At 38.8% G+C, this 21,972-nt stretch overlaps 1 protein-coding gene across 6 annotated transcripts in view; it reads right to left on the bottom strand.

The window, feature by feature from the left end:
- The window catches only part of LOC139944464 (uncharacterized), a 72,547-nt gene that overhangs the window by 39,513 nt on the left and 11,062 nt on the right, over positions 1-21,972 (bottom strand). For 4 of the 6 annotated variants that reach the window (XM_071941480.1, XM_071941485.1, XM_071941483.1 and 1 more), the window contains 3 exons: positions 10,802-10,829; positions 4,754-4,862; positions 2,975-3,004 (listed from right to left, as the gene is read on the bottom strand). In XM_071941480.1, the coding sequence (XP_071797581.1) occupies positions 2,975-3,004; positions 4,754-4,862; positions 10,802-10,829 (167 nt within the window). The remainder of the gene's footprint in view (positions 1-2,974; positions 3,005-4,753; positions 4,863-10,801; positions 10,830-21,972) is intronic. The other 2 variants (XM_071941484.1, XM_071941486.1) reach the window with 1 other exon arrangement.

Below are 21,972 nucleotides of genomic sequence, written 5' to 3'. Positions count from 1 at the left end.
AATGTAAGGCTTCTCTAAAAGGTGCATCTAAATGGTCAGTTCGTGCACTAGTTTCTTCTTACAACTGTACAGCAATTTGGACTGGTGTGTACACTGTATTAATACTAGTGCATTTTTGTTTTCATGTAGTCGTGTTGTATGGAAATAAGTTTTGTGTGGCTGAAATGTACCAATGGACCAAGATCAATACAGTTGGTTATGAACGTGTCAGAGTGTGGTTGTACAATGAATGTCTAAGATGTTGTTCAAGATGTACTGGTTGACCCAATGTACCTGACATCTTGTGTATAGTATACTTGGTTGCAATATTTTGGGTAGTCATTATGTTTCTGTGTGCTATACAGTGTGGAGCACATTTTTAGGTCGCACAGCATTTACACGCTAACCCAAATTGTTAAGTACTTCCAAAATGGCAAGCGGCCAGCTGGTAGCTGCGTGTGACATCGGTGCAAGGGGTCAGTGTGATCTGCTCGGTTTTTCAATTGTTTTTTATAATTTCCACAATTAAATATCTAGAAAAAGAGTCCTGGATACAACCTTTAATTGATTTTTCTAATCAGAAAAAAAAGTGCCATTATTATTATTTTTTAACTATAATAATGCTGATATTTCTTTAAAATATTTGTGTTTAATCCTTTAAGATTGTTGTGTCCTCCGTGGGGACGGTCATCCTTGCAACAAAATGCAGAGGAAATCCTCTGGAAGGATGTTCAAACCCCCAACACAATACTTCTGACCTTAAAATTTCCAAAGGACTTTAACAAAAACAAAATGTGCGACCACATGTTCCTGTATGTATCTTATTAGCTGAACATGCTTTGGTCATTACGTACCAGATGGTTTAGACTGGTAGACCACATGTTCAAAGCTAGAGAAATAAAAAAAGATATCCGAGTCTCATGAGGAGTGTAAAAAAAAAAAGTGGTTTGATAATGAATGGGAGGTGCAGGTCTATTATATATTCGTACCATGTGATCTTAAGACTAACCTGCTGTAAACCTGATTGGGCAGATCGTGTGCGGTCCGCTGTACCTTGCTGAATGTTCAAATGAATATTCATGCCGACTTGATTTGCATATTGTGTTGAGTTATTCATGAGTTAAAATAAACATTATCTGCTTTATGTGGTGTATGCTATATTGTTTTGTTTTATACAATTTTTGTGCTGAAACACAGTTTCACAGACATCGTCAAATCAGGGGAAAAGTGCACAAATCGGGGGAGAAAAGAAAATCTGTTAATAAAACAAAACATTCACCATTAAAGGGACACTTGATGAAGAAACACTTTTCCAATACCTCCAGCTCACTAAAGTAATTATAACATACTTGTGCAATTACTTTTCTTATCACTGCCACTTTAACACTTGGGCCCCTTTTAGTGTGAAGTTAAATATCCAGGTCTAACTTCACACAGTGCAACCTACTAGGAATTCTATACAATGCTGTTTAGTTAAACAGCAAGCCAAATGGTCCTGCTTTGTATGCAAGGACAACGTATTCCACATCAACCATCAGTGATTTTGTTTTTCATTTGCACAGTGTGCAGCACCATAAAATCTAGCCTTGATACACAGTCCCAGACAGTATATGATTTGTAGCAGCTCTCTGGGTTGCTGCGAAATATTCCTAATTAAATAGGTATGGCTTCTACAGTTCCATTAAATACAGCAGCTTGAAACCACTGTCAACAGACAGTGGAATCGTAAGCAGAGCATAGAAAAGTATGACACTTTTTGAATGATACAAAGCAGCAAATAAGCATCATGTTTATTAGCAAGTTCATGGATGACTTAAAAGAAGTCAAATTTGCATTGGTGGGATCGAATCCCAACTGAGAAATATGCATGTGATTTTGTTTCTCCTTCACAGAACTCGAGACAGTATGATCGTTCGGTGTAAAGGGTAAAACAGAAGTTAACATTCATAGATGACCTTTGAATGCCCCAATTAGACCTTAATAAAATAGCAACATTCGTTTTTATTACAAAGCAAAAATAACATAATTAATGCAAACTCAGAACAGATTACATGTAACTGGTTTACACATTATAGTTTCCATTGGTCTTGTGGTTTTGGCTATAACAGTTTATGGTCGTTTGATTTCCTTTAAAACAGGAAGTTTGATATGCTCTTTGCGAGTTGCTTGTTGTATGTATATTTGACAAATAGTTTAACTATTCGTTAGATTTCTTTAACTTTTTTTCCCTTAGGGTAGAGGTGTAATGGAGACAATGTAAAATCAAATCCATGTTGATATCTGCTGAACAATTTATTCAGTATCTTTTTCTAGAGAAGGAGAATTTTGAATGAAATGCTGGGTCAATGTGTTGAAGATGTGCCACACAGCAGGACGGCCCCCATCATCGGCATTGATGCAATAAATCCCACTCGACCAGTCTGTCTGTTGTAAAAGTGTTATCTCTCGCCCAAACTAATACTGTCCCACCCTTCCTAGGTAGGATCGTTAGTCAGGTCTGGTATACGGCTACACAGCATTATTACTCTACATGAAATGGGCACTGGGTACCAGATCATATTATGCAGAAAACAGTTATCGTGTTAGCAATTCAAAGGGGTCGAAGGTCAGGCTGGCAGACACAGCACGCTTCGTATTATCGGTTAGTTTGAGCAGTAGTGTTATCAAGAACGATGGGAGGGAGGAAGCACACAAACTCTATCAATAACATGTCTCCCAATGTTCAAACCGTTCAAGAAATCATAATTTCAGTTCATGAAATCATAATTTCGGTTGATGCAGGGAAAAATACAGTGCTATAAAAAGTTAACAATAATAAAAACCAGTCACACACGACAAGTCACACAGCGAGCAGTCAACTGACTGCTCGCTTATTATTATATAAAAAATTGTTATTACATTTTTTCCAAACACAAACCAAACGAGTCTAATTTCCACATGTTATTCCTTGTGAAACAATAACAAACTCAGGGTTCCTGAACGAGGCAATACTCACTTTGGCTAGGTCCTTTTTCATAGGGACAGGCTTTTTTCAGAAGGGTTGATTTAAAAAAGATATATAAAAATAATATATATTTTAAATCACTTATAATTGGGTAAAAAGGGAAAAATTGAATTGCTTTGAAGAACATTTTATCTGTTATACCTCTACAACAGACAACAAGTAAGTGTTTTGTATGTTAAAAAGCAAGAAAAGTTAGCGGAAATTTATTCAGGGAAAAAGAATCCCATAATTAATTCATTTTCAACACATTGTCAGATACATGAAGATTTAATAGACAGAGTTCAGCATTCTCCCGTAACAAGTGTCCACTGGCTATGCCAGTTAAAACATGCTAAAACAGTCAGAATTTACTCCAAGTGGCGGCTAGCAAGTTCGGTGATGAAAAGCATCTCCATTTCATTTGAAAATATTGACCAGAAACAAATCTGCCCGACAAGTGAAATGACAATCTTACTGGTCCAGACGACCAGTCACTAAAAAGTTATGAGCAAAACCATAGAGTTTATCTTGTATTTGTACGAATGACAGACAAAGTTGTTTCGCAGCTCAAACCTGGAATTTCATGTTTGAAAGGGCAAAGCCATATAAATTTTTCAAAGGGAACTTCCATTGGATAATCTTAAAGTCAATGGGAAACTTTTTAAGGGGCACCAAGACCAAGATCAGGGGCATCGGAAACCATGGCCTCCGTGACCTGCATGTAATTCAAGGCTTGGCAGGTGTTAACTCAGATGAACAGAAATGTTGACAACTTTTCTGGTATTAAGTTTACTGTAATCAATGTAAGGTTGTACTTCTTTATTCCCGATGGTTTCCCAAAGGAAGCGGAAGGTGGGCCCAACACGCTTCCTTCCTGTCTATATATGGCGTGTTTGTGACACCAAAAAGAACCCACAGTGGTTCATTCATTAAAAATCATAAAGATTTCCTGTATTTATTTACAGTATTGGGTTAAATACTCTGCAGGAAACACTCCTCAGGAGTTAATGTACCTTTTGTTCTATTTAGCTGTGTATCTTTCAGGCATGTAGTTACACGCAGGGCATGGAGGTCATAGCCTCTGTTGCCTCTGGTCTTGGCCTTGGTGCCCCTTAAAAAGTCTCCAATTGACTTTAAAGTGCCCCTCTGCAAAGTGAAAATGGCCTTGCCCTTACAAAGATGGAATTCCAGGCATGGTTTTGTGTACTTAGGAAAACCTAACGCTAACTGAAAGCATTTAGTTCCAACAAGCTTACATGTGAGACACACTTTCTTGGATGGTTAAAAAGCAGAAAAAGTTTTTTAAAAAGCTTTCATTGAAACTTCTAAAGTATGCCCTAACTTGCGATGAAACCACTAAAGGATAGCAGTTGAAGTAATAAATGAAGCGCCAAACACTCTTCAGTTTCATATATCATGTATACTAAGTGTTAGCTTTTGAAAACAGCTAAGCAGGCTCTGCATTTTGCGGAACTGATAAAACCTTAAGGAAACCGACCTAAGGGATGGTCAACCCTTTGTACAAAAAAGTACATCAATAAGTTCCAATAATAGCAATGTCACTCCCACCTACATAGTTCTTTCAGAAAAAGAAGGGAAAAAAAAGACTCTGCACTCAAAATTGTACTAATTCACTGTAAACCATCACAATAATACTCTACAAAAAACAGGTTTTGAGTTCACTCTTTAAAGCTGTAAAAAAGCAGTGTCAATGTCTTTAAAGGCACAATATTCTACCTCATGTAAACACAGCATGATTTAGTTCAAGCACGTCTCGTTTTCAAAGCCTACCTGTATTTGCGCAGCGGTGGCGCCCTTGCCTCCCTTGCTTGCTGCTATGTGGGCAAGGTACTGGATGACTTTCTTGGTGTTCTCTGTTTTGCCAGCACCAGATTCTCCACTATAGAATAAAATGAGAGGGGCAGGAGAAGAGACAGATGAAGATAGAGAGAGAGGAAAGCAAAAATAAAAAGGAAATAATTAAATACAGAGTCTGTGGGTGTCACTGCCAACAACAAAAAAAGATCTGGAACTAGAATCTAAAGTCCTTTTCACACTACAGCAATTTAGCAAGGGTCCCTTGCTTAATTTTAGCATGGTTGCAAAATTATACATTGTGTGTAAGGAAAACGATGTTTCTTTTCTACTGCTCATAAAGGATGGCAAGGTTGAGGTTTCACTAGGGACCTCGGACAGTCCAAATATTGTTGCCCCCTTTACACAAAGTGCAATTTGTAAAATTTCGCAACCATACTCAAATTAAGCAAAAGACCCCTGGTACATTGCAGTTGTGTGAAAAAGGCTTGTTCAAGTGTTTCTAGTTACATGTGTCACAATGGTGGTATTACTTCCTTTTTTTTTTACAAGTTACATATTGGAACCTTTGATAATCAATATTTTCTGCTTAAGCAGCTCTATGAAATTTGGCCCAGGTCTGTAATATCAAAGAGGCAACAGAGACCTCTGTTGTCCTGGTCTTGGCCTTGGTACCTCTTCAAAAGTTTTCCACAGACTTCAAGATTTTCCAATGGAAGTGCCCTTAGCAAAATAAACTGCCCTTAGATAAATAAAGTGCCCCGAGCAAAATAAAGTGCCTTCAGCAAAATAAAGTGGCCTTAGTAAAATAAAGTCGCCTTAGAAAAATAAAGTCGCCTTAGAAAAATAAAGTGGCCTTAGAAAAATAAAGTGCCCTTAGCAAAATAAAGTGCCCTTAGCAAAATAAAGTGCCCTTAGCAAAATGAAGTGGCCTTGCCATCTCAAAGAAGAAATTCCAGGCTAGACATATTGTGGCCTTTGTGAGGCTAAAGGGTTAATACAAACTGTCTAATACAGTAAAACTGCATAAGTATCCAATTTATGATCAAACTGAGGAACATCTGTCTGTAAATATATCTAATTTATGTCAAGCATTGTGATACTGTTGAGTGTTTACACTGTATAAAAATGAGCAGACAATTACCATCTGAAACTAGACCTCAGCTCCCAATTTGATTGTTACGCTACTTATGTTTGCTTATGTACCTCCTGCAAGGCCTTGGAACATTTCAAAAATATCGAGGGACTCTTAAAAATAACAAAACTGTCAACAAAAAGGGGTCACCCATTTCAAATAAAATAAGCTTCACTTCAAACTATTGTGTTGTACACAACACACACATTTGTAAACCAAAAATCGAAATTCTCTGAACATCTGACTAACAACTTGTAGTAAATTGAATTGACCCCCTTGACCCTCAATTCTATGTAAGCTGCACAAAAGTGTTTTATATATTTGTATGTGTACTGTAGGCGTACATTGTCATGTTGCGTGGAATTTTATGGTATCAAAAGAAAATGAATTCAACAAAGGAAACACATGTAACTGAGAGCAACAAACTGCATAATACATAAAGTTAATTATTATTATAGTATTGTATTGGTTCGTAAACATTGGGTTATAACCAATAACTATCTACGGGCTGTATTATCTTTTTATACAACAGTAGCAGATTTCACAAAACTTTAGGCAGCTGTGTAAGTAAATTTGAGCAAGAATTCTAAAGCTGTTTAGCGGAAATTGCCGCTAAAAGAACAAATGAATGGTGTACCAGTCACGACAGTGTAAACTGGGTGGAATTTCAGCTGGTAACATGTTTCTACTTACTATTAGCAAGATTTGTCTGTACTTGGCGAGTTTTTATGCATACAGGATTAACGGCATTTTGCCCAGGCCAGAAACTGGTCAGATGAGGGAAATATCACTTTCTAATGACTTCATAGGATTTGAAACTTGTTTTGGTTGAAGTACAGTATTGTAGCATAACTGAGAGAGGTTTGCAGTAACATCATATCTCTTTTGTTCTGAAAAGAACCAGTGGTTAACAACTCAACGTATTGACTTCATAATGGTCTCATACAATGACCAGTGGCATGCAGGCTTAGACATGTAAGAAATACTAAGGGGCCAGAGTGTACAATCTTATAGCTCTACCCTAAGAGTCACTCGGGTTCAGTGAATGTTTTGACAAGGCTTGAAGTGTAGGTTACTGTCGGTCATTACCAAGGGTTACCATTAAACACAAGCTACACTGGCCTTGTCATGGCGGCAGTGTAATTGACGGTGACTGGGGGGAGATGAAAATGCCCTTCAAGCCAGAGGGTGTTGTTCAACATTGACTCCATCTCCGTTCAGGATGTGACAACTCATTGGGGCAACAACAAACACTTAGCACAAATCTTGAAATAAACCCCCGACTTTCTTTTCTCATATTTAAGAAATCGGAGAAAGAGAATCCCACCTAGTAAAGCATATCGACACATAAAAGTTTTCATCATCAAATTTAAGACTTTTTGTAAAGACCATTTGAATGCTACGCTCAACAAAACTTTAAGACCAAGAACAAGTGAACAAAGCAGTAAAACAGTTTTGACAGCTTACACTTTCAGTTTTTTGGTTTTTTTTTTCACACAGCGTTTTTTACCCTTACACCTTGGTGTATTAGAAAGGTAAAGGCACATACCAGATAAAAGGATAAAACCCTTTAAGGATATTGTGCTCCTTAAAGTTTACTTAAAAGTTTTGAAAATCTGCATGGTTGTTAAAGGTAGCATCAATAGTTGAGAGAAGAACCAGAGAAGATTGCATGTACAACTTATTGGTCAACCTCTTCAAGTCTGTTTTCCGAAAAAAAGAGGAGTGGTGCGTTTTAAGAGCGGAGACCTTCAAGTGTGAAGCTTACACAAGTGGGAGTGGCTGCACACTTGTTGAGCAAGCCTGTTGTTAAAGAGCCGACACTGAGCAATCCGAGAGTCACCTGATTTGACAGCCCAAACCTCAGGTTCGCCGCTATTGTCCAGGACAAAAAAACCACCACCAAGGACATTACTTTCCCTCTATTCAGGAACCCCTGCTCTGAGTGGGTTTTTTATGTCAGCTGACCCCATAACAGCAAACTCATTGTGACCCTACTACAGCGGCAAACATTCATTTATTTTGCAGAAGGCAATCAGGGACACTTGTTGCAGGTATATATATACCCTGTACAATGAACTCAGCAGTACCTACTTCCACGGTGCATAGTTTGCATTCTTCAGTAGTAAACGCTTAAGGGCTCATGGCTCCATTATTATGAGGATTTAACTGTCAGAGTAGATCCCATCATCTTTGTCTTGATGTAGGCTCAGATTCCACCCATCAAGTAAAAGTCATGCTCAGCGTTCTTTATCCCCGGGCAGGCTTTTATCTCCCTCTTAATGCACTCAATGTAAAGGATCAGTTGAGCGGTTAATAAGCTACCCATCACTATTGCAAGCACAATTAAAGTCTCGGGATAACATCAACAAATTCCCATCTAGTACTAAACTACTTTCTCAATGCTGTCTGTCATTCAAGGTTCTCGGATTAACCCTCTGCAGACCCCTTGCACAACGCGCAGCACACTACCATTGTACACGTGCATATTATGTCTGCCATTTTGGGAGTCAAAATGAACACAAAGTAACTGACTCCAAAATGGTGGAAATGGTAGTCGCGCATTATGGGGAGGTGAGTTCACAAAGGCGGTCCAGTCACCAAGAGGGTATAGCGAGTCTGTCGTAATGTCAGCAGAGAGCCAGACCACCTTCACAAACCAGTTAGAGTCAAAATGGTATGCGCACTGTGGAGATGTGCACTCTGCGTTGTGGGAGGTGCGTTCCGTGTTGTGCAAAGCGTCAGTTCACAAAAGTGGTTCAGTCACCAAGGGGGTAGTGAGTCTGTAATATTGTCAGAGAGCAGGACCACCTTCACAAACCAATAAGAGTCAAAATGGTACAATGTAGACACGCATTGTGCAGAGGTGTGATCCGCTTGTGCAAGGACTCGGTACACCAAAGCGGTTCGGACACCCTCAGGGATATAGAAAGCCTGTCATATTGTCAGAGAGCCAGACCACCTTCACAAACCAATAAGAGCCGAGGGACATGGTATGAGGGAAAAAATTGTGACAGAGTGCTTGAATTCTTCGCACATGTAAACTTCTTGTGTTGACTTCAAAAGAAGATCCAGTTGAGAAGAAAATAAAGTCAGGCACACATACCGGAATATGCATCAAAACTACAATGCAAACATATAGGCTGTCACTCAATAACGATCAGGGGAAGGGGGAGGGGTTGAGTTTTGGAGTTTCAGTTGGCATGCCTTCTTATGAGAGTATAGGCCAATCATGGCAGACTTACAGATGCAAGCATGTATAAACTCTTTTGAAGAAGTGTTGGTCTTGACGAATATTCCACTCATCTTCAGGAAGACAAGCAGAGTATACTTAACGAAACGTCAAGACCACACCGCTTCTTTTTGGGAACCAACTCTTCTCCTACAAAAATTGTATACATATGGTTGTACCTCCAAGTCAACTTCTTAAGCTGTTCCTGTGATTCACACAATGCAAAGCTTCAAACTTCACTTTAACAATGCAGACATTGTTTGTGTAAATGCATAACCTGGAAAATGTTGTTGAATTCCCACAGAAATGTTGCTTGTCGTCTCCCATGGCGATGCGGACACAAAGGCAACCTTCTAGAGGTGTTCCCAAGGATTTAAGGATTTTAGACTAGAGCTTCTTTCAACGAACACCTGGACTTTAATTGTTTTGTATAGATGTACCATACCTGTACACTGTACCCTTGGACAAGTGAGAAGTTTATCTTAAAGCCATTGGACACTTTCTGTAAACAGTATTGTCCAAGGCCCACACTTTGTGTGTCACAACTTATATATAAAATAACAAACCTGTGAAAATTTAGGCTCAATTGGTCAGAAAGGAGAAAATAGTGGGATAACCCACCCTTGCTTCCGCACGTTTCGTCGTGTCATGACGTGTGTTTAAAATAAATCCGTTATTCTCGATATCGAGAAATGATATTAGTTTAATGTTTTCTCAAAAAGTAAAGCATTTCATGGAATAATATTTCAAGAGAACTCTTTCACCATTACCTTCTGTAAACCCTGTAAGTTATTTGTAAATCTGTGAACTTTTAATTTTTGTTCTGTTCCGAAAGTGTGCAATGGCTTTAACTTAAATGAAGCGCAATGTTCAAATGTATAATGTACATAACTCTTCTGGTGAAAAAGGGTAACTCGGGGCCCACTTTCCAGTGCACAGAAATCTTCATCAGTACACATGAAACAATCAGAAGATTTGACAGCACTAATGTGCACTCACAATCTGCATTGTTGACTAACTTATCTAATAACAGTACAAGCTACTGTTTCTTTGCTTTGCTTTGCTTGAGTAATTAGCAGTTATAAAGTCATACATTTCGCAGAGGCACAATCTGTAACTAAGAGGAAAACGTCTGCGCAAATGTTTTTTATTTTCATGGGCCACTGGTCCTGAACAACTTGGACCTACATTTCTGTCATGTGTACATCATGTCTTTGAAACAAAGGGGCCAGGTGTTTTGATTCTTAGGCTTTTGATTTGCTCATATTTGGTGTTTTAATTCTGATGTGTTTTAATTTTGCTCATATAGGTATTTCTGGTTTTGCTCATGAGGTATTTTGTCTTTCAGGTGTTTTGTTAATTGTGCCTGTATCAAGTGCATTGAAGCATGTTAAACTATTTTCTGTACTTCGTTGATACTCAAGAAATGTCTGACAAAATGAACGTAAAATCATCAGTTGTTGACAATTCTACCCAGTACGTCTTTATACGATGACACTTTGCACTTGTGTAAAAAAAACCAAGGTCTTCCACATGGGGACTCAACTTGTAAAACAAACTGACTCATTTTATCGGTCCCACTTTGATTGCTTAGACGGTTAGGAAACCTTTAATTTCAACGCTGATAGAAACTAGACGATGATTCATTAATACTCACGTGCACAAAATAGATTGGTCTTCACGATCTGTACAGAGGAGAGAGCAGAGGGTAAATAGAAATTATTACAAATCAATCAATTTCTGCAGACATTACTATATAATGGTATGAGTAAAAGAGGACAAATATATGCAGACCTGGAATTACAAGCAAGCCACACAGGCCATGGCCTTCGTTGCCCCTGGTCTCGGTTGGTGCCCCTTCAAAATTTTCCGATTGACTTCCAATGGAAGTGCCCTATTGCAAAATAAAAATGGCATTGCCCTTTCAAAGATGAGATTCCAGGCCTGCAATATGGAGGGGTGAGGGGGGCCAAGTTCAGAGCTTACAACCAGGGAGATTTTGCATAACAATCAGGGAGATACATACACATGTAGCTCGGAAATAAGTTTCCATAACCAGGGAGATATTCAAATTTGTTCATCAGTTTATGGAAACATTGGTTTATTTTCAGGGAAGTTTCTTCAGTATGCTCAGGGGGAATTGAAAGCTCATTAAGCACAAAGTACTCCCTCATTTGGAGTTAACGTTAACGGTTTAATTGAATGGGGTTAAATCAGGCCTGGGTTAATTAAATACACCTCTTTTATGTTGTACAGTAGCATGGGACAACCAGTTTACCCATTCCCCCTCCTGTTTACCCTCTTGGTAAAAACAAACTTATTGTCTACACACAGTGGATCTTAAGAGCTGGGCTGACACAGTGGGCAGAGAAAGTATTCTAGGTCACTCTTATAATCAAATAAAGTAAAACCTGTACTGCATAAAATCACATTACACCCAGAGTTATCTTTAGATTAGATGTGCAGACTGCGCACATCAAATGAAGTAGAAACACCTAGACACATTTACACTCCTTCTCACGCACAGCTGAGTGAACTCTTACCCCCCCCCCCTAAAAAAAAAGACTGTTTGAGCACACATGCCATCACACTCCTATGAAATTGGGTCCAGGTTGCTCTCTCATGGCCAAATATTTTGGGCTTGTCTCTCATGTGAGCTTTCGAGTTTTTGATGGGGGCCAGTGATCAACAACAGAACTGGCATTTAGACAGCACAAATAAATAAAAACATGACAATGGAGACCACGGTTCCTGAGTTTTTCTCTCTAGTTGGAAACTTTTTTTAAAGGGAGATTCAAGTACAAAAGATTAACAACATATGTAGGCCTAAAATGTATACTTGTGTAATGTGTCAGACAAATAGTGAGCAGTAAGGTAACAATATTTACATGTAAGGCCTATTGAACATCGATTTGGTCTGCTTGATGCTAGGTTAATTTGGCATGAGTGAATCATGAGTATGCTTGCTTCATGACAAAACAAGTTGTTTGTTAACTTCCAGAGATAGATATGAATTCAGTATACAATTTTGACAGTTTCAAACTCCTCATTTATCAACCAATCCACCTATCTACTGCATTAAAACAACAAAGTTGTTCTAAAACTACATGTATTTCCCAGACATGTAGGCCCCTACTTGTAGGCAAAATAAAAGCAAATATCAAACAAAACAGCACTTTAAAACTGTCCTTCTGTCAAATTTGATCATCAGACTATGGAAAGTTTGGTTTATTTTCAGGGAACTTTCTGCAGAATCAGTGATTTCTATTCATGTCTGGAAAGTGGAAACTAGAAAACTGGAACTTTTCGTCCTGCAACGGCTTTAATGTGAGAATAGCATCCGCTAAGCAGTGTTCAAAGAAGTTTGGTGACCAACCCACTAGTCATACTGTAGGCCCTATGGGATGTGTACAACAGTACAGGTGCAATCAATGCTTTCCCAGTCGTCAATCCAAACATGCAATGTACATGTACATTTAGGCTAATGTACATAATCCAGCTTCTGTCTACAGTATAGCTATAGAGCCTGCATGGCATTGAAACACCACTAGGAACAAACAGTTCCTTCCCTCAGCCAGCCATGAAAATGTCCTTCACAAAATGTTGAATGGGCTCCGATTCCAGGTAATTTGCATACACGCAAGGCCCCCTTTTAGCAATCCAAATCTCCTTTATTGTCATCAGTCAATGTAAATGTATGCCCAATGGTATGCCACGACGACAACAGGATGTCAAAATACACACTACTGGCCACCACCACTGTGTGCAGTAGGACTTTTCCTTGGAGTGGGCGTGCCATCAAAGAGAGAAACTTTGATTTAGAGTTTTTTGTGTGTTACTTTGAATAGGCAATAAGTCTAGTAAATCAACTAATCACCTTCTCATCCTTTGCACCAGGAGTTGTTGAATTATAGAAATAATTGATCAACGGTTGTTAATGTACAAGAGTAGGGAATGCGACTGAGTAATGAGGGCCCAGTTTCATTTAACAGTTTTAAAAGCACAAAACGTAGCTGAGCATACAAATTATGCTTACCAGTACAAAATTACCAGCCAAACAACCATACCGGTATCCTGCTCAGTTCTGCTTTGTTTCAAACAATATTTTCTACTTTTAGATCTGACTCAATGAAATTAGGCCCCGGTTTCAGTTTCTTCATTGGTCTCTTTCAAGTGATATTGTCACGTAAGTCATGAATTTTATGCGATGCAAAGATAATGTCAAGTTCAAAGCCACTTACAATGCACATTACATGATGCAGTACGCAGTGGGTGATGGGTCTTTATCTATTCTGTAATTAGAACTCACCCCCAAGGGCAGACAGGATGGCTGCATGAGGCACAAGCAAGGGGGTCTACATCTTAAAAGCTGGCCAAAGTAACCACATCTTTTGTGAGGTTCACAATGCAGCAAACAGTCGATTTCAACAAACTCTTCCTAACTTAGGATTAATCTTATAGAACAAGTGAAGTTCCATAAAACCAAAGACGTTAGGACGCATTGAACCCATCTAAGTTAGGACGAGTGCGAAAGGATTAATCCTAGCGTTTTGTGACATCGGCTGCTGGAATAACATGAAAACCACGATGGAGACAGTGGCTTCTATTGCCCTGGTCTTGGCCTCAATTGGCCTGCACAATATTTCCACAGACTTGAGGCAGAATCTTTCTGCTATCGTTTCGCGCTTTATAAATTGTTCTTTATATATTTTCCAATAAAAGTGCCCTTGCAAAACAAAAATGGCCTTGCCCTCTCAAAGATGAAATTCCAGGCCTGAGAATATCTTTATAAAAATGTCAACAGTATAATTTTGTATACATTGCGACCCAAGCACATCATCAGCGTCTCTTTAGTGACTACCCTCTTTAGTGACTTTGGAACCTGTCCCACGAGCAGGTGCCAAAATCAACTTAAAAGCAGAGCTTTTAAAAAAACATACTCCAATTATCAAAACCAACCCAAGGTCGTCTACATTTGTTGTAATTTTATTGTTCAAAACCCAAAGACAACTGTTCAAATTGCCGAATTTATAAAGTGAGTACAAAGCAAGGTCAGGAAACGATGATTATAACTTGAGCAGTCTCTGATAAGACACATCCAAAATGGACCAAGGTCAATGTCCTACAAGAGGTAACTATGACACTGACATTGGGAAGATGTTCCTCATACAAGGTGTAGCTACAATACATCTAGGATTTACCAATTCCCCCTTCAAAGCTACTGGTATTTCCTTTTTGTCTCCTTGTTCCACAAAGCTCTTGCTGCTTCCATTGTGGAAAGATCAAAGCTTTGGGGCAGGGTTGGGGTGAGAGCCGTAAGTGAGAAGTCTGTTGTCAGGAATAAACACTTCTAAACAAGTTTTTAAAAATGCTATTGAACATTGGACCACGTACCAACTGTAATCCACACATTGATATCGCATTGATCTCCCATTTCGAGAAAATGGTGAGATCAAAGGTCGATCAAGTGTAAGTGGAAATGCGGGGGCGATCAGGATCAGAACCTGCTATTTATATACACCTCGGGAGTAAGATTAAAGCGAGATCTGATCACGACAGGACGATTAATTTTTAGTGGGAACGCAAAGGAAGATCAGACCCAGCATTTAGCCAGCAAGTTGAGGGCAAACTTCCTTTCACAAAAGGTGGATCAATGCGCACTCATACTCAAATTGTGCATCTAGTGGGAACGCAGTGCTAGATTACGAATGTGATCGAATGAATATCACACAGCTACAGAGTTTTGCAAGAACAAAACATTTTATTTTGGTTTGAGAGTTGGCAGCTCTGTATTATAGAAAAAACTGCTTTGCTCTTTGAAGAATGAACTTATCAATCCCAGAGTAGCACTTTTCAAATTTGTCTGATCTTTACCCCAGATGAGAGATGTACAGGCGTTGTGAATGCCAATCAAGTCTTCTTCTTATCCAGTTGGAATCCAGGAATATCAACTGTAATTCTTATCAGGTTTTATGTCAGCGCTGACAGTTTTATTATGGCTGAGCCAAAGAATTTCTAGTGGATAATCTCGGAGTGTAAATCAAAACAGACCTGCAAAGTACACTATACTGTAACATTGGTACATTATACATGATGATGAGGACAGGACTGTTGTGTATTGCAAGTTATCAGTGCCAATGTGATTAATAATAAAGTTCAGCGACAAAGACAGTACAAGTTTATGTATTGGAAACTGAACGAGTGTACACACACAACAAATTCTGGATTGGTTATCAAAACAACCTGGCACTTACAAAGGTATAAATTTATTAACTCTTTTGGCGTCGGGTTTACTGACCTGAGTGCTAAATACAGCATTTATCATGCCTGCTATTGCATTATGACCATGGAGCTCGGCCATGGCCTCTGTTGCCCATTGGTCTTGGTGCCCAATTTAAAAATTTCCCATTGACCTTAAAATTTTCTTCACTTGTGTCCCTTGGAAAATGAAAATGGCCTTGCCCTCTCAAAGATGAAATTGCAGGCCAGAAACCATCAAGTAAACATTCAGTATCTGAATCTCAATGAAACTTTGTTTTCACTATGGAACCATTTCATGCTGTTCAACATAAAGAAAATGGCAGCATCAAAACAAAGATCTCTCTCTGCTTCTACACCAGGGCTCAATTTCATAGAGCTGCATTCAAGAGCACAAAAATGTAGCTCAGCTTAACAAATTACGCTTACTGGCATAAGGTAACCAGCTATTCTACTTAGCAGAAAAGTGTAACGCAATATTTTCTGCTTAAATACACTGGACACTATTGGTAATTGTCAAAGACCAGTCTTCTCACTTGGTGTATGGTTGATTTCGAGACCTCAAATTCTAAATCTGAGGTCTCGAATTCAAAATCGTGGAAAATTACTTATTTCTCGAAAACTATGTCACTTCAGAGGGAGCTGTTTCTCACAATGTTTAATACTGTCAACCTCTCCTCATTACTCGTCACCAAGTAAGGTTTTATGCTAATAATTATTTTGAGTAATTACTAATAGTGTCCACTGCCTTTAAGCAGCTCCATGAGATTGGGCCCTGTATGGCCTGTACATGACCCATGGAAAACTAGAGGAATGAAACTGTTCAGCACAGCCTTCTTGTTCGACAACAGATAATGCTTAATGAACGGTGAAACCAGTAAACAAGGACCAGTGACATCCAAACGATTCTTGCGCTAAACCTGATTTGAGATTATGCGTTGGACTATAAAATGATCCGTCGGAACTAACCGCAGACAATTATGCATCCGTAATCCTGTTCCACATGCGGACCAAATTACATTTGTGTTTAGCGGGAAGTGAAGTGCCTCCATTTAATACGATTAAGAATTCATGTTCTTGTGGGAAGAAGGGGGGCTCCCGATAATAATTGAAATCCAAAGAGAAATCAAATTACGACCATAAACAAACTTTAACCATGTATTTAAGCTCATCGATCTTAATGAACTTAAGACATTGTACTTTGAATATGTTAGTTTAACCTGAACTACGTTCACGAGCACATACAATGTACATAAATGAACTGTAATTATCAGTGAGGACTGTGATTGACGTTTACTTTTTTAAAGAGCAAAGTGCTAAAAGGATTTTCTGCACAGTGTGCTAACCCAAGACCTGATCAAAGTCATAATGTACTTTAAGAGTCAAGATTGTTCAAGACAACTTAAAGGTGGTTGTTGTTTGATTTGTTTATTTTGTTGGGGGTTTTCTTCCTCAAATGTGCACCCTCGGTCTCATCCATATGTCATTTTCTATAAACTATACCTCCCATTTGACATTTTTGACAGACAGACGGGCCTTGACATATATAATGTACAGACACAAAATAGTTCCATGCTAAGCCCTTGAATGTAATGTACATAGTAGGCCTACACAATAGCCATCAGCTTGGTGTTCTAAGAAAAAAATATGGTTTATATTGATAAAAAAATATATACAACCATATTGAACTTCTAGTGACCTTGCCCTGCAATGAATAAATCGCCAGGGCAGCATGCCCCTCGTTTGGTTTGATGCCAGGTCTGGAATTTCATTTCTGAGTAGATGGCCAGGCCTTTTTCATTTTGCGAATGTCACTCGCAAAAGACGTGAAACTTTTAGACAGGCACCAAGACCAAGACCAGGGCAACAGCAGCAATGGCCTCTATGCAATTTTAGGCCTGTGATGCCCCATGAAATTGCAAAAACGAAATACAAATTTGTCCTGTAGCAACAAAACTATTTCATGCCCATTCAAGAGCAAAGTTCAAGGATTCACCAAGTTATAAGGCTACACCCCAAGTTATATTGAACCCGAAATTCCTCAAGAGCGACCCGATACACCAAAATGGTGCAGAAACCGGCCCTCCTACTGTTATCAAACCACAGGTCAGCGGACAAAACAGAAATCCGAGTAAACAATATAATATCAGGACTGACCACTAACGATAAGAGTATCCAGGAATTCCTGTGTTATGAAATTCCTTGATTATAAAGGCAGTGAAATTGTGGACACTGAGACTTCAAGACTCCAAGACAAGGTACAGGCCTAGAAACATAAATTGAATACTTACAAGTTTCAATCTGGAAACTGATTATATACAAATACAAACGCCAGTACCAATCCTCCAGAAAAACATATTTGTGCATGATTGATTGAAATATTGTTCAAGTCAAGATAATTAAACTGCAAAATCAATAAAGAGCATTTGAATACGCCTAAAATCGCTAACTTATCCACTGCCACAATTAAAATAAGCCAAGATCCCGGCCTGATATTACACAAAATTCCTGGCAAAACATTAAACCTTTGCTCATTGTTTCACCAAACCATGAATTCATTGAACAACACTCAGTTCTCACAGGTTGGATTCATTGTGTATTTATTGGAAACTAGAGGGCGGGAATTAATATAATCTCCTAAAAACCCATGATTTTTCACACCTTACACAGTGCCATGTAGACCAGTTTGGATAGCACAGTTCAATAGCTGTAATAACTACATTGCTGCAGGAGATGCAAACAATTTTGTACACCAGATTTTTATATATATTTTTTACCCTTGCACCTACTGAATGATAAGCATTGTATACTCGGTGCTTTCCGAGTCCAGCAGAAACCTCCCCGCCCCCCCACCCCACCCCAAAAAATAAAAAACAAAACAAACAAACAAACAAACAAACAAACAACATCAACAATATTCACAGGCTATTGTGGGATTTGAGCCCACGCCCCCTGCATTCTAGAGCAGATGCCTTTACCACTAGACCACCAGGCATGCCCAGTGAGAGGCCAGTTTGAATCCAGTACAATTACATGTGTAGCAGTGGGTCCCAACATGTACCACCAAAACAATTACATGAAATTCAATAAATAATGTCAGAAGCCATACAACTGCTTACTACCATGAAGCCAGGGTGTGATCCCTGTAAAGGAGATTGTTAGTGTGCATGATATACTGACGTGACTGACTGACACCATCCTTAATCTTGAGTGCCATCTGTGGTTTGTGTAGAAACTATCCACTTCCTTCCTTTCGGAACTGTCCACATTATGTTATACACAAAATGGTAAAACCTTATGGATGTTGAGTTTATCGACATACTAGTTTCAAAGTACATACTGCAGGTCTGACAGTGACAGCCACTTGTACTAATTTAAAAGTTGTGCTGAATATGTCCAGGTGCAGGATTTGAAGCAACCATCTGAAAGTTTATTTTATCTAAATTCTGGTTCTTTTCAGTTAGAACCAACATTGGTTCTATTTCAGATAATTCTAACTTGCCTTTTTTTTTTAAGGATGGCTTTCAAGAAGTTTATTTATTTATTTCACTTCAAATAATCTGGTACTAAGCACCACATGTGTGTAGTGGAATTAACCTTAGCGCTTTAATTAATATTTTTAAAAGTTTTTAAATAATTACAGACCACCTTTATAATACCAAGTATAATGTGAAAACAAAATTATGCTACCAGAATACGATTCATGCCGAAATGCTATTTCTCATGTACAATCTATGACTGGTATCCTGCAAATTTTTGCGCAGCAGAATATTTTTAAGCAGTATTTTGTTCATAGCAGCTTTATGAAATTAGGCCCTGGTTGAATTCCGGATTGCTCTTATCAGGCTTAAACGTGACAGTTGGGACACTTCTTTAATTTTGAAACTGGTCAGTTGATACTGTTATTCAACAGAAGACCTAGCATGCTATAACCACAGAAGACAGGATGATCGTCACGTCACTCCTGTGTTTTTCCCCATGCCCAGATATTCTTGTGTGAGTCTTGAATACCACTGTGCAGTGGGTATCCAGCTCACACGCTGGGTCGGATTCTAATAAGGTCATCCAGGCCATCCATTCCGCATCATAGCAAAAGTCTGATCAACTCGGCGGGAGGCTATGAGAAAACAGCTTGCGCTTTCTGGGAGGAACAGTTTGAGGAAATCCTCTGATGGAAACGCTGCAATGTAGCAGTGAAGTTGTTTGGCAAAGGGTTCCCTGCGAGATACTTTCTAAATTTCTTTCATTGCAATCACGCAGCCACTCAAACGAGACTGGCTTTTGCTGCCACAGAGTCAAGCCAGGTGGACAAGTTGGTTTAGTGAAGATGGACAAAAATTAATATGTTTGCAATTACCACACCTGCACTTAATTACCCTTAAAGGGAGGGTGTCTCTGTCTTCTTGGTGTAGGTTGCACCATCAATCAAATCCACTCAAGAAACAATTGAAAGTAACTAAAAGATCATAATATGGCTGCCATTAAATGCTGCTTTCTATGAAGAATGTTTACATACCTTATAGTGAACTTGTTATTTTAATGAAGTTAAATTACCTTTTTAGAGTAGAATTCAAGAACCTCCGAATGAACAATAAATGCCAGCATAGCGCCCTTTGGCAACAATATTTGTTATTTTCTGATTACCTTTTTTCCTCTCCGTCCTTCCCATTTGAAGAAAAAAATTGTAAACATCCAGATATATAATGATAAAACACACACCTTACTATGGTTATGAAATGTCTTGGAAACCAGGGGTTAGGGTCATTACCAACGAAAACAGTCTGAAACTGGGATACAAATTCTAAGGTATGTTGAAATGATGGCATTTTCACCTTTTGGTAACCCCTTGAGCTATAGATTCCAAGAAGCTCTTTATGTCTGCAGCACTAAGAAAGTAGACCAAAGAGCAGGATTTCTTTAATATGTGGAAAAATAATGTCATATTTTCTTCACCTGGCCGACACAAAACGTCTGAATTCAGATAAAAGTCTGAAAAAAGTCATCCCTGAGCAACCTTAGAGCACAGAGCTTAAATGCAAGTGTAAGTCTCTGATGAAGTTTCGGTCACAGAAGAAAAGGGGTAGGGCAACTAAAACCATTCCTAGCATTATTTAAGAGGTACAAAGCCTTGAACTTTGGATCTCCAATAACACTCTTGATAAACACTGGATAAACACAGCCCACACACAACCCACTTGGTGTTTATAAATACCAGCCTTTCTATGTAATGTATCAGCTTGTCCTCAGCCCTGACCTCAGGAAATCCAAGACTCTTATTTTTCTCAACTTTTTTTTTCAGGGAGTTTCTGAAATGAAAACTCTCTCTTAGTCTGGTTAGGAGTGAGAGTAACTTCTGAATCTTACTGACCTAGTTGGTCAAGGAGTTACTTGAACAGGCCTGGAATTACACAGCTGACACAATGGCCATGGCCTCCGTTGCCCTGGTCTTTGCCTTGATGCCCTCAAAAGATTTTCTCAAGGAAGTGCCCATTACAAAATGAAAATGGTCTTTCCCTCTCCCTCTCCAAGAGGAAATTCCAGGCCTGGAATGTTTGAATGAACATGTTACATACTATTCTATGGTCTCGATTCATGAGGACTCAAATATAAAAGTTTACATGTAGTACACCATTTGGTTTTTGAACAGTACATTTCTTGCAATAATTTAGTTCTCAGTATTGAGTCAAACAAAATTACCTTTTTTGTGTGTGCAAACAACAACAATTTTGCATGGCACTGCACATCCATTTTTCAAGACAGTACTAACTATATTCCTAGCACACTTTATCAGTTGTCAATAAGCTACATGCATGTACAGTGTATGAGATCATCTAAAACGCCCACCCCCAACCCCCATTCATGTTACTAGAAATTGCTTCCTTGTATCGCATGATAATAGTATTCAGAAAAACTTTTTAACCCTTCTGCATTTGAATGGAGTTCTCATATTAGTGATGTTTCCATCAGTGTATTTCACAATGGGAGTCAGCACACAATGGTGACTTTAATAATAACTGTATAAACTGAAACTGTTTATCCTTGGGCACAGTGTTTTGGCATTGAAACTCCCAAACCAAGTACAACAATCCTTCCTTTTTTGGTCTGCTTTTCCTCATTAAAACCTGTTTGTGTGTGACAGGAATGTATTTGGGCATAACTTCCTCACAGGCAGAGTTATGGAACCACACACTACCACCCAAGGTTGACAAGTTAACACCCAATACTTTCTGTGGAGTTGCACCTTCGCTGGTTTTGGGACAGATTTAGGTCCTAGACTTGGTGGTACGATATCTAATCCAAATGTCAATTAATTATTGATAAATGTAGTCATTAGAGTTCAAGCTATGTACTATGTATTCCAATACTTGTTTTGGTTCATGTACATGACATCATGTACATTCACATACACCTGTACAATGTCCAGGGCCATATTTCAAAAAGCTGTTTGAGCTGAGAATAAAATGCTTAACAGAGAAAAACATCACTTAGTAGAGAAGCAGGTTACCAGCCCAAGTGCCAAGTAACTTCATTTGTGACCAGTTCCGTGCTACTTTTTTTCCCTTCCAACAC

Source organism: Asterias amurensis, chromosome 11 (genome assembly GCF_032118995.1).
Source record: "Asterias amurensis chromosome 11, ASM3211899v1".
NCBI classification, from domain to species: domain Eukaryota; kingdom Metazoa; phylum Echinodermata; class Asteroidea; order Forcipulatida; family Asteriidae; genus Asterias; species Asterias amurensis.
Note: the sequence above shows the minus strand (reverse complement) of the source record. Positions and strands in the feature narration are given on the sequence as shown.